Source organism: Felis catus, chromosome A3 (assembly GCF_018350175.1).
Source record: "Felis catus isolate Fca126 chromosome A3, F.catus_Fca126_mat1.0, whole genome shotgun sequence".
NCBI classification, from domain to species: domain Eukaryota; kingdom Metazoa; phylum Chordata; class Mammalia; order Carnivora; family Felidae; genus Felis; species Felis catus.
The window spans coordinates 28,321,508-28,334,629 of NC_058370.1; the positions used below are offsets into that span (position 1 = coordinate 28,321,508).

The 13,122-nt window shown below is 36.4% G+C and overlaps 1 protein-coding gene across 2 annotated transcripts in view; it reads left to right on the top strand.

Annotated features, from left to right (window-relative positions):
* The window catches only part of RAD21L1 (RAD21 cohesin complex component like 1), a 31,015-nt gene extending 25,889 nt beyond the window's left edge, over positions 1 to 5,126 (top strand). For both annotated transcript variants that reach the window (XM_045053789.1, XM_045053790.1), the window contains one exon: positions 3,212 to 5,126. In XM_045053789.1, coding sequence (XP_044909724.1) covers positions 3,212 to 3,400 — 189 coding nt within the window. In that variant the 3' untranslated portion in view covers positions 3,401 to 5,126. The remainder of the gene's footprint in view (positions 1 to 3,211) is intronic.
* Positions 5,127 to 13,122: the final 7,996 nt, after the last annotated feature.

The following is a 13,122-nucleotide window of genomic DNA, read 5'->3' on the forward strand; positions in this document are numbered from 1 at the left end:
TATAATAACATAAGAGTGGGGCACCTGGATAAGTCAGTAGATTGAGTGTCTGACTCTTGACTTCGGCTTTGCTCATAATCCCAGGGTTGTGATCCCACAGTCGTGGAATCGAGCCCTGTGTCAGGCTCCACGAGGAGCATGGAGCCTGCTTAAGATTCTCTCTCTCTCTGCCCCCCTCTGCTCCTCTTCCCCACTCGGGTGCGTTTTCTCTCTCTCTTAAAAAAAAATAGTATAAGAGTAAAACAGATAATTTTAAATTTAACTTATATTTTTATCAAAATAATACATGTATATAATTTTAAAAGTTACATAGTTCTATGCTATAAGAATGAAAAGGAAACACAGAAGATTTTTGTCTACTCCTCCTTATCTCTAAGTCCTACTCACCAGAGGCAACTATGTTCAGCTGTTTCTTTTAGCATTTATATCTATATTTCTAATCATATGTTCTTACTGTTCTTTCTTGATATTTCAGCTTTAAATTTTACCTGTTAACTTCTTTCAACATAAAATGAATATTTTGCTGAGTTATATCTCCCCTAACCCCAGTCTGTTTTTAGCACAATATTCAGTGTTTACAATAATTGTAACAGTTATGATGCAGGTTTGATTTTGACTAAGAGCCAAAATACCAGTGGTTTAAAAAGATAAAGTATAACCTGGTATGGCTGCTCTGCTCACAAAATATCAGAGACCTAGGTTACCTTTATCTCATTTCCTTTATTCCCAGGATCAAAAATGGCTAAGTACCCATCATGTCTACATTCTGTTCAGCAGCAAAAATTTCTTTAAGTGTACAACAGAGATTGTGTGTATCACTTCCCACATTTCACTGCCTAGGACTTAGTCACTTTGCCACATCTAGCTGGGAAATGTAGTCCTTTGTCTGGTAGCTTTGGGCTCAGCTAGTAATTCTATTCCTATGGAAGACAAGAATGGATAGTAACAGACAATCAGCAGTTACTGTTACTATGGAGGGGCACCTGAGTGGCTCAGTCAGTTAAGCGTCCAACTTCTGCTCAGGTCATGATCCTGTGGTTTATGGGTTCAAGCCCCGTGTCAGGCTCTGTGCTGACAGCTCAGAGCCTGGGACCTACTCCAGGTTCTGTGTCTCCCTCTCTCTCTGCCCCTCCTCCACTCACGTTGTGTCTCTCTCTGTTTCTCAAAAATGAATAAATGTTAAAAAATTTTTTTAATAAAAAAACCCCAAAGACTATGTAAAAATTATTGTCATTGCATTTCTTTTCTTGACAATTTTATAGTGCTTTTTTTTTAAATCATTACCTCATTTCCCCCATTTGCTTAGTGTCTATATACTCATCCTTAATTCTTTTTAAAAATTCTCTGACATATAATGAAACCCCGTTTAGTATGGGCAAATATATCAATTGATTCATCAGTTCCATTTTTTTTTTTCTTGAAGATACTCTTTCCAGAGCTCATCATCCTTTTATTCTAATTGGACTAGCTGCTCTCTAGGTCTTTTCTGTAGTTTTTGTCTTGGGACATTCCTTTATCATAACATGGGAATTCCTTTGTCTCTTTCCTATATTAGTTTCTCTAGTTCTCGATGCTTTGATCTTCCTTTACTTTGAACTTTTTGGTGGTTAACATCCTCTCATAATTTCTGAGAGAAAGAGCGCATAGGAGATATACACCCTATATTCAAATCTGAAAATTTCTTTATTTTACCTTTAACTTGATTGTATGTCTCTGAACCTAGTTTGAAAATAGTATCTTTCAGATGTTGAAGGCTTTGTAACATGTCTAGTCTTCTTGTGCTGTTACTGAAAAGCTAGATGCTGCTTGGTTGGCAATCCTTTATTTTCTCTCTGGAAACTTTTAGATCTTTTCTTTACTCCTAGTGGTCTGAAATTTCAGGATGATGTGTTTTGATATGGGTCTTTTTTCATTTATTGTGCTGACCATGTAGTGGTTTCTTTATTCTGAAAGTTCATGTCCTTGAATTCTAGGAAATTTTATTGTATTTCTTGAATTGCCTCCTTGTTAATCTGTTCTATCTTTCTGAATTGCCTGTGGATCAGATGTTTGATCCCCTGAATTGCACCTTTAAATTTTAAAGAATCTTTTATCCCTTATATCAATTCCCTTTGTTTTGCTTTTTTTCCTATCCTCTAGAACATTTCTTCAACTTTATCTTCTAGTCTTTATTGAATTTTATTTCTGCTTTCACGTTTTTTTGTTTTCCAGGAATTTTTCTTAGTTATTAATTATCATTTTGTTTTGTAGCATCCTTATATTTCATTTATTTATTTACTTTTTTAAACAGCTTTATTGAGGTATTATTAACATACAATAAATCATACCTATTTAAAATACAGTAGAACAATTTTGACATATGTATATACCTGTGAAACCATCACCACAATCAAGATAGTGAACGTATGTATCCATAACCCCAAAAAGTTTCCTTGTGCCTCTTGATAATTTTTGTCCCATCTCTCCCACTGGTCCTCCTCCCACACCTCCAAGCAACCCACTAATGTGGGTTTTTTTTCAATAATCATCCTCATCTGTACTTCTATTCTAGAAATCTGATTCCAAGTACTAGTCCTCCTAAAAGGCGTTATCTTCATCCATAATTAAATGCTTTATTGTAGCTCAACTTTTTCTTGTAGGTTCATAGGTGCCCTATGGTGACTCCGATATCATTTTGATCTGTGTCAAGAAACTGGGAGGTGTTTATAAAGCCATATTCCTCTGCCACTAAGATATATAAATATAATTTTACATTTATCACTATAGTTGTTTATAGTCACCCCCACCCCCCAGTACCTTTAAGGAAAAGAAGCCTGATGAGGCTGATAATTTTCATTGTATTTGAAGCCTCCCAAAGTCCTGTGGGTTGTTTTCTGCCTACAAGTCTAAACTAATTGCACCTTCCACGAGGGCCCTTTATTTACGTTAACATCAAAATTTTAAAAGACCTAACATTTGTATAACACGTTAGAAATTTGCATAACACTTTAAAAGTTCTTTTGCATGCATTTTCTCAATGAGCCAAGCTTGTATTCAGTGACCTATGATTTTTTTTTAAGTTTACTAATGAGTCATTTGCATTTCTCTATTTAAGGATTTCACACTCCCTTATCAAAAATATCAATATTTTATTCATCATGCATCCACAGCCTGCTGGACTTTTAATGATGTCGTTTCTCTTTCCTTTCTTCTTTTCTAATGGTTTTTCCAGGAATCCAACAAGATGGGAATGCAGTACTTTAGTCTGATGAAGCTCTGCAGACACAGTGACCGAAAACAAGCTGCTGCCAAATTTTATAGCTTTCTTGTCCTAAAAAAACAGCGGGCTATTGAGCTGAGCCAGAGTGCTCCCTATGCAGATATCATAGCTACAGTGGGACCAATGTTCCATAAAATGTGAAGGAAATCCAGAACATGCAGATTTATGTCATATTTGGAATTTCTGTGTAGATGGTTCACTTTAATGCAGAAGCTGTCTGGAAGCAGCTGAAGGTCTGATCCATTTCATATATTAGCCAACTGCCTATTATATGTTTGTAAAGTCAGAATAACCATAGCCAGAATTGGAAACCTGTTTGCTCACAGAAATACTGAATTGTAGCTAAGTAACATTTTTAACTTAGCTAACTTGAATGTATAGTATTTACCATTTCCCTGACTTGAATATTGCATTTAGAATATATTTTTAAAATACTATGTGCCTTCAAGAAATATTTAAGGATATTTTTTAAAGCTATTTTATATTGGATTATTTACTTAAGTTTTATGGGAGTAATTAATATTTTGTTTCCCCACAGGCGGTAATTTATTTGATTCTAATGCAAATCATCCTTGATTTGACCTAATGCCATATTTTTTAATCTCATATCTTAATTTAAAAGTCCTAAAACTCATCTTTGTCTTAAATTATCTGAATGACTTTTAGTCTATTTATGGGTTATTTAACATTTTATTTACTATTTGATGATTATTATAACTACCATTCGTGTGTCAGCAAAACTAAATCTCTTCTTACGTTGAAAAAATTAGCAGACACTTATTCAGCACGTTGTCTGCAGCTACAATTCAAGTAAAGGTCGTTAAAATAAATGTTCTTTTACTTGGTGTTTACTGAGCATTTTTTACACTAAAACCATTGTTTTTCTTTTTTCTTAGTTCCAGTTTGAGTTAGGGAATTTTCATATAACGCTCTGTGAGCTCCATAGTGTTCTGTGAAGTGAAGCTGATAGTACTCTCTTAAATCTCCTTGTATCTAGAGTTATCTTCCTGCAGATGAAATCCTAAGTGGCCTCTTTGAATGTATTAATTTATAATATTGAAATGTCAAAATTTTAAACCTTTAAAAATTTAAAATATTTAAAAAATGTCTTTTATTCTTCTAAAGATACATGATTTAAAATCCAAAAGAAAAAAAAAGTCTTTTATTTTTTAAATTAACATATAGAAAAACTGACTTTTTCATTTTGGCACATAGTTCTGTGAATTTTAACACATGTCCAGATTCCTGTAACCACCACTACAATCAGGATGCCAACAGTAACATCACCCAAAACATTCCCTTGTGTTATCCCTTTGTAATCACTGCCTTCCCGCATCCTAACTCCTGCAACCACTCGTTTACATGACTATAGTTTTGGGGTTTTTTTAATGTTATATAAATGGAATCCTATAATATGTAACCTTTTTGAAACTTTCGTTCAATATAATGCCTTTGAGATTTCTCCAGGCGGTTGCATGTAGCAGTGGTTTGGTACTGTTTATTGCTGGGTAGTATTCTGGTGTCTGGATATAGCAGTTTATTTATCCATTTACCCCTTGGAAGACATTGAAGTTGTTTTCAGTTTTTGGCAATTATGAATGGAGCTGCTTAATATACTCTTGTACAGTTTTTGTGTGAACATAAGTGTATTTCTCTGGATAAATATCTAGCAGTGAGATAGATTGCTGGGTCATATGGTAAGCGCATGTTTAACTTGATAAGAAATTATCAAGTTGTTTTCCAGAGTGGATGTACCTTTTTGGACTCATACTAGCAGTATGAGATTTACAATTGACCCTTTGCTACCTTTTATTTTGACATAATTGTGGTTGTAAAAAATAATACAGAAAGACTTGTATAACCTTTACCCAGTTCCCCCAATTTTTGCATAATTTTAGTACACTATCATAGGAAACTGACACTGATACAGTCCATTCACCTTATTCATACTTCACCAGTTTTACATGCACTATTTGTGTGTATTTAGTTCTATGTACTTTTTTGTTTTTTTTAAATTTTTTTAACGTTTTATTTATTTTTGAGACAGAGAGAGACAGAGCATGAACGGGGGAGAGGCAGAGAGAGAGGGAGACACAGAATCAGAAGCAGGCTGCAGGCTCTGAGCCATCAGCCCAGAGCCCGACGCGGGGCTCGAACTCATGGACTGTGAGATCGTGACCTGCGCTGAAGTCGGACGCCTAACCGACTGAGCCACCCAGGCGCCCCTAGTTCTATGTACTTTAATACATATGTAGCTTCATGTGACCACCACCACAGTCAAGAAACAGAATAATTCCATCACAAGGATCACTTGTTCGTACCCTTTTGAAGCCACAGCCACCTGCTTCCCTACCTTCCACCCTCGTTTCTGACAACTACTAATCTGTTCTCTATCTTCATAATTTTGTCATTCATGTGACTTTGCTAAACTTAAAAAATTAGTTTTAGGAGTTGGTCTTTTATAGATTCCTTGGGATTTTCTACATGGACAATCATGCTGTATACAAATAAGGACAGTTTCATTTCTTCCTTGTCAGTCTGTTTCCAGTGTGAGGAAGAAGGCATTCACTTTCACCATTCTGTATGATGTTAGCTATAACTGGTTTTGAGAGAGAGGAATAATTTTTATCGGGTTGAGGATATTCCTTTCTATTCTATTGTTTCTATTCTTAGTTTGCTGAGAGTTGGGTTTGTGTGTGTGTGTGTGTGTGTGTGTGCATGTATGAATCGATGTTGAATTTTGTTAAACACTTTTTCTGAATTGATTGATTGGTTGATGAGGTTTTTCTTTAGACCGTTAATATGGTGAATTACACCAACTGATTTTTGAATTTTTAAACAGTTTTGCATTTCCAGGTTAACTCTACTTAGCTATGATATATCTCTGGATTCAATTTTCTAATTTATTTTAACAGCTTTATTGAGACATAATTTACATACCATAGAATTCATCCCTCTTAAGGTGTTCATTTCATGATTTTTAGTATATTCAAGAATGCAGCCATTACCATTATCTAATTTTAGAACATTTTCAAAACTCAAAAAGAAACCCCATACTTATTACAGTCACTCCCCATTCTTTCTTTCCCCACAACTCCTGGAAACCACTAATGCACTTTTTAACTCTCAGACAGTGTATGGTCTTTTGCATCTGGCTTTGTTCATTTAGCATAAAGTTTTCAAGGTTTATCCACATTGTAGGATGTATCTGTACCTAATTCTGTTTAATGGCCAAATCCATTATATGGATATACATTTTGTTTATCCACTCATTAGGTGGTAGATATGTGGTTCCCACTTTTTGACTATTATGAATAGTGCTGCTGTGAACATTAGCATATAAGTTTTTTGTGTATCTGTGTTTTCATCTTTCTTGGATGTATACCTAAGAGTGGAATTGCTGGGTCATATGATAACTCTATGTTTAACTTTTTGAGGAACCGTCAAGCTGTCTTCCAAAGTAGTTGCACCATTTTACATTTCTATCAGCAATGTGTGAGAGCTCCAATTTCTTTAAATCCTCGTTCTTGCTTGTTATTATCTTTTTTGTTTTAATTACAGCTATCTTAGTGAATGTGAAATGATATCTTATGGTTTTGATTTGCATTTCCCTAATAACTAATGATGTTGAGCATGCTTTCATATGGATTTGCTAGTGTTTTATTTAGGATTTTTGCATTTGTGTTCATGAGGGATATTGGTTCCTGAGGGTATTTGTTTTTTCTTAAACTGTCTTTTTCTCAGGGCGCCTGGGTGGCTCAGTCTTCGGCTCAGGTCATGATCTCATGGTTCGTGAGTTCGAGTCCCGCGTCGGGCTCTGTGCTGACAGCTCAGAGTCTGGAGCCTGCTTCAGATTCTGTCTCCCTCTCTCTCTGCCCCTCCCCTGTTCATGCTCTGTCTCTCAATAATAAATAAATGTTCAAAAAATTGTTTTAAACTGTCTTTTTCTCGTTTGGGTATCAGGGTAATACTGGCTTTATAAAATCACTTGGAAAGTGTTTCCTCCTCTTTTCTATTTTTCTGGAAGAGAATATGTAGAATTAGTGTTATTTCTTTTTTAAATGTTTAGTAGAATTCACCAAATGAATTGTGATACGGATCTGAAGATTTATATTTAGGAATGTTTATGAATTCAATTTTAAAAATAGTTGTGAGGTATTATCTGTTTCATTTTGGGTGACTTTTGTTAGTTTCCAGTTTTCAAGGAATTTGTTCCATTTCATCTAAATTGGTGATTATATAGAGAGAGTTGTTTGGAGTATTCCCTTATTATCCTGTTAATGTCTGCAGGGTCCATGTTCCAGATACTGTAATTTGTGTCTTTTCTCTTTTTTCTTTTCAGTCATACTAGAGACTTATTAATTTTATTGGTCTTTTCAAAGAACCAGCTTTTGGTTTCATTGATTTTCTCCTTTGTTTTTATTTTTTCAATTTCATTAATTTCTGCTCTGATATTTATTATTTCCTTCCTTTGGCTTGCTTTGAGTTTATTTTGCTAAGGTGGAAGCTTAATCGATTTGAGACTTTTCTTCTTTTCTTTTTTTTTTCTTTTTAACATTTATTTATTTTTGAGCGACAGAGAGAGACAGAGCATGAGCGGGAGAGGGGCAGAGTGAGAGGGAGACACAGAATCCAAAGCAGGCTCCAGGCTCTGAGCTGTCAGCACAGAGCCTGATGCAGGGCTCAAACTCATGAATCGTGAGATCATGACCTGAGCTGAAGTCACACGCTTAAGCGACTGAGTCATCCAGGCACCCCTCTTTTTTTTTTTTTAATTTAATTTAATTTTTTAATTTACATCCAAGTTAGCTAGCATATAGTGCAACAATGATTTCAGGAATGGATTCCTTAATGCCCTTTACTCATTTAGCCCATCCCCCCTCCCACAACTCTTCCAGTAACCCTCTGTTTGTTCTCCAAATTTAAGAGTCTCTTATGTTCTGTCCCCTTCCTTGTTTTTATATTATTTTTGCTTCCCTTCCCTTGTGTTCATCTGTTCTATGTCTTAAAGTCTTCATATGAGTGAAGTCGTATGATACTTGTCTTTCTCTGACTAATTTCGCTTAGCATAACACCCTCTAGCTCCATCTACGTAGTTGCAAATGGTCTTTTCTAATTTAAACCTTAATGCTATGTATTTCCCTCCAAGTACTGCTTTAGCTGCATTGCACGAATTTTGATATGTTATATTTAATTTCTTTTGAGACTTCCTCTTTGACCTTGTAGATTATTTAAAAGGATATTGTTTAATTTCCAAGGGAGATTTTCCTGTTATCTTTCTGTAATTCATTCCTAGTATGCATCATTTTGGTCAGAGAACATACTTTAAATGAATTTGAGTCTTTTAAATTTGTTCAAGTTTGTTGTATGACCCAGCATAGGGTCTGTCTTGGTCAATGTTCCATGGCACTTGAAAAGAATATATTCTGCAGTTGTTAGATGAAGTGTTCTATAAATGTTGATTGGGCCTAATTGATTGATAGTGCTGTTTACTTCTCCTTAGCCTTGCTTATTTTCTGCCTACTCGTTCTACTGATTACTGAGAAAAGAGTATTCAACTCTGCAGCTGTAATTGTGAATCTGTATTTTTCTCCTTTCAGTTCTGACAGTTTTTGTTTCATGTATTTTAAAGCTCTTTTATTAGGTGCATACACATTTACAATTATTATATCTTCCTGGTAAGTGACCCTTTTATTTTTGTATAATGATTCTCTTTATCTATGGTAATTTTCTTTGCTTATCTTAAGTCTACTTTTTCTCATCTTAAATCATTCATTCCAGCTTTCTCTTGATTAGTGATTGCATGGTATATATTTTTCTGTCTTTTACTTTTAACCTACCTATATCATTCTATTTAAATTTTTTTTAACGTTTATTTATTTTTGAGACAGAGAGAGAGCATAAACGGGGGAGGGTCAGAGAGAGAGGAAAACACAGAATCTGAAACAGGCTCCAGGCTCTGAGCTGTCAGCGCAGAGCCCGATGTGGGGCTCAAACTCACGGACTGTGAGATCATGACCTGAGCCGAAGTCGGACGCTTAACTAACTGAGCCACCCAGGCACCGCACCTATATCATTATATTTAAAGTGAGTTTTTTATAGACAGCATCTATTTAAGTCATTTTTTTATCCATTCTGATTATCTCTTTTAATTGATGTACCTAAACCATTTTTTTCTTTCTTTTTTTTTTTTTTAAGTAAGCTTCACACCTAGCACAGACCCCAACACGGGGCTTAAACTCACGACCCTGAGATCAAGACCTGAGTTGAGATCAAGAGTGAGCTGCTTAACCACCTGAGAAACCGAGGTGCCCCTAAAACATTTATTTTTAATGTAAAGATTGATATGTTTGGACACAAATCTACCATTTTATTATCTGTTTACTATTTGTTCCCCCTATTTTTCATTTCTCTTCCCCCCCCCTTCTTGTTTTATTTTGGAATATTTGAACATATTTTTAGAATTCCATTTTAATTTATCTGTTTTTTACTGTATCTTTTGTTATAGGTATTTGTAAGGATCTCAAGGATTACGAAATATATACTTAACTTTCCACATTCTACTTAGAATTCGTATTTTACCATCATAGAAGTTCCCTTCCACTCCCTCCTTTATATTGTAATTATCTTGTCTACATATATTGAAGCCCCCATCAGACTATGTTACAAATTTTTTTCAACTGTCAAACTTATTTCAAATAATTCAAGAGGGGAAAAATAGTCTACTAAATTTACCCAGATCTTTACCATTTTTATTGTCCTTTCCTTCCTTATAGTCCATACTTCCTTCTAATATCATTTCCCTTCTGTCTGAAGAATTTTCTTCAGCAGTTCCTTCAGAGCAGGTCTGCTGACAATGAATTCTTTTAGTTTTCCTTTATCTGAGAATGTCTATATCACCTTTATTCCTGAAGGATACTTTTGCTGGATATAGAATCCTGGTTGACTGATTTTTTCTTTCCACAATTTAAACATTTTGTTCCATTTTTTTTTTTTTGCCATCTATGGTTTTGGTTGAAAAATCCAGTTATTTAAATCATTCTTTCTGTATAATTAATACATCATTTTTCTCTGATTGCTTTCAAGATTTTTTCCTTAAGTTTTCAATAGTAACTGAAAATTATTATTTTATTATTATTGTTGTTGTTATTATTTGGTTTCTCCTCTTTGCAGAAATTTTTTTAACGTTTATTTGTTATTGAGAGACAGAGAGTGAGCAGGGGAGGGGCAGAGAGAGAGGGAGACACAGAATCAGAAGCAGGCTCCAGGCTCTGAGCTGTCAGCACAGAGCCCGACGCGGGGCTCAAACTCACAAACCGCGAGATCATGACCTGAGCCGAAGCCGAACGCTTAACCGACTGAGACACCCAGGTGCCCCTTGGTTTCTCCTCTTTGGGTTTCACTGGAAAGCTGGAGTTTTATGGACTCTTCTCTGTTTTATTGGCTTCCTCCCACAATTGCACCTCCCACAACTGGAGCCAAATGATGGGACGACTGAAGGAGGCAAGAAACATCTTGCCTCACCCTCTCTCAAGACCATAGTTACTCTGATTGGAGAAGTCTCCTCCCTCAGAATTTGAGGCATATGGGTCCCTGTTGTCCCAGTCCCCACTGCAAGATTGCCTGGGAGATGGATCATGAGACAATGGAGAAAAGATTAAAAAAGAAAAGAAAACTTATTTTCCATCACTCATGTTGAGCTTAAGGGGTCTCCTCTCCTGATCCTCAGGTCAGGACTAGAGAGATTCTTTGGGAGCTCTTTCTGTGTTGATTTTCCAATTCCAGATTTGGGTTGTCTCGAGATTAGGCCAGGGGATACCAGAGGAAACAAAAATGATAAATTTACTAGTTCACTGGTACAGAAAATTCTGGCCTTCTTCCCCAATTTGCCTGATAGTGTCTTCTCGTCAGAATCCACAAGTAGCTGCTACTCATTCAGGTTTTATCGCTGCATTCCGTAGGAGCAGTGTGTTTACCCAGAACTGGAACCAAAATTGCTTTTGAAACAGCAAATTTAAATATTTCCCAAATAGTATCAAACAAAACTACTAATTTCTTTAGAATAATTTGTTTATGCTTGAAACCCTCATTTGTTGTAATTTACATTATGACTAACTACTGGCTCTCTTCTCCATCACATGCCTGACGATGCTAAGGAGAGAATTCTTCACTAGATAGCACCATCCCATGTGGAAGTAATGTGGGTGGAGGTGCTGTCTTGATTGGGGAAGTTCCTTGTGGAGGTTTCTGGGAAATGTAGTCTTCTAAGTACCAAGCCACCACCTCCCCCCACCGAAAACCCCACACAAAACAAACAAAAAACATGGGGACAGACAATAATTTTTTAATAAGGATCTTAGAAATTATCTCTTGACAAGCAAACTAATTGCATGGCTTTCTTTGGTTTTGCTTTAAATGTAAAGAAGTCACTTACATAATTAAAGTGGGCCTTAGGGCAGATAAAACTTATGCATTAACTTGCTAATACAGCATTAGTTTTTTGTTTTTGTTTTTGTTTTTGTTTTGTTTGGACAGCAGACCTTATTTCACATGGCTTTTTCAACTACAATTTCCTATTCCTGCTACAATTGCTCTGCCATATTTTTCCACAAAGCATAACATAATGGTGGCCATCTGATAGGAAAATTCAATTTAATGGAATAGAGGGGGAAATAGAGCCAAAAAAATTTATAGGCATATGTTTCAAAATTATGGGCATTGTTATAGAGTGGTGGATTTACCCCAAATATGAGCTCCAGAAAAAGGTTTAACTTTGAAAAGTAACACTAAATTTAAAGCAACTGTTTTTTTCATGTACATTATAAATATTAACTATTTCTCACCAGGCCATTCCTGCAGAGTCATGATATAAAATTGGTAAAATCACTATACAAATGCTTCTCCATCAGCTTAGGTAGAGGGTACCAAGTTCAGCCTCACCAAGAGTAGACAGAGATTTAAGGATAAAAGAGTTTTAGGAGACCAGGATGGCAACAGGCCCAGTGTTCTTAGGGAAGACGGGGCCCTGGCACAATGTATGCTTGCTCTCTCTCTCATTTAGTCCATATTTACTGAGCACCTGATTATGTGTTAGGCACTACTTTAGGCACTGGGAATATAGCAGGGTTCCTTGCATCATGGCACGTACGTTCTAGTGGGGGTGACAATGACAAATGGTATGTATACAATATGTTAGCTGGAAATACAGCAAAACTAGGGCAAAGGGAGTAGGAGAGGAGGAAATCACTATGTCATGTAGGGTGCTCAAGGTCCCTTTGTCTCCTGTGGTCCCCTTGTCTCCCTTACAATAGCAGATGGAACACAGAGGGACAAGGTGTACAATGAACGTTTAATTTAGGTTGTGATGATCTTTCCATGTTTTCAAAGATTCACCATCTTAATACTTCAAAGACAAACGTGACTTTTCAGATACTTAAGATTCTTGCCATCATTTTTCTTCCTAGCCCAAATGCTGTTCGCATTAAATAAGCAACCTGGTACTCAGATGTGAAAAATGAGGGAGTGAAAAATGTTCCGAATGGAATCCAGATGCCATTACTATTTAGCATAAGCCGGCAGCGTGCCAGGAAGTGAGATCGGTATCATCAATCCATGTTGCAGGTGAGGAAACTGAGGACCAGGGACGTGCAGGGACTTGCCCAGGATCACACAGCCTGTCAGTGGACAGACAATGTGCTTTCCTCTCGGCCGCAATGCCCAACTCTAAACACAGGCTGGCTGTACACAGCAGGTGGGACAGGACCCCACCCCGTGCGTGCTCGCGCCCCCACTCCCGCACCCTCTGAGGCAAGATGCAAACTATCTCTTTAAGAAGGAAAGTGAAGACGGGCCGCTTACGCAGC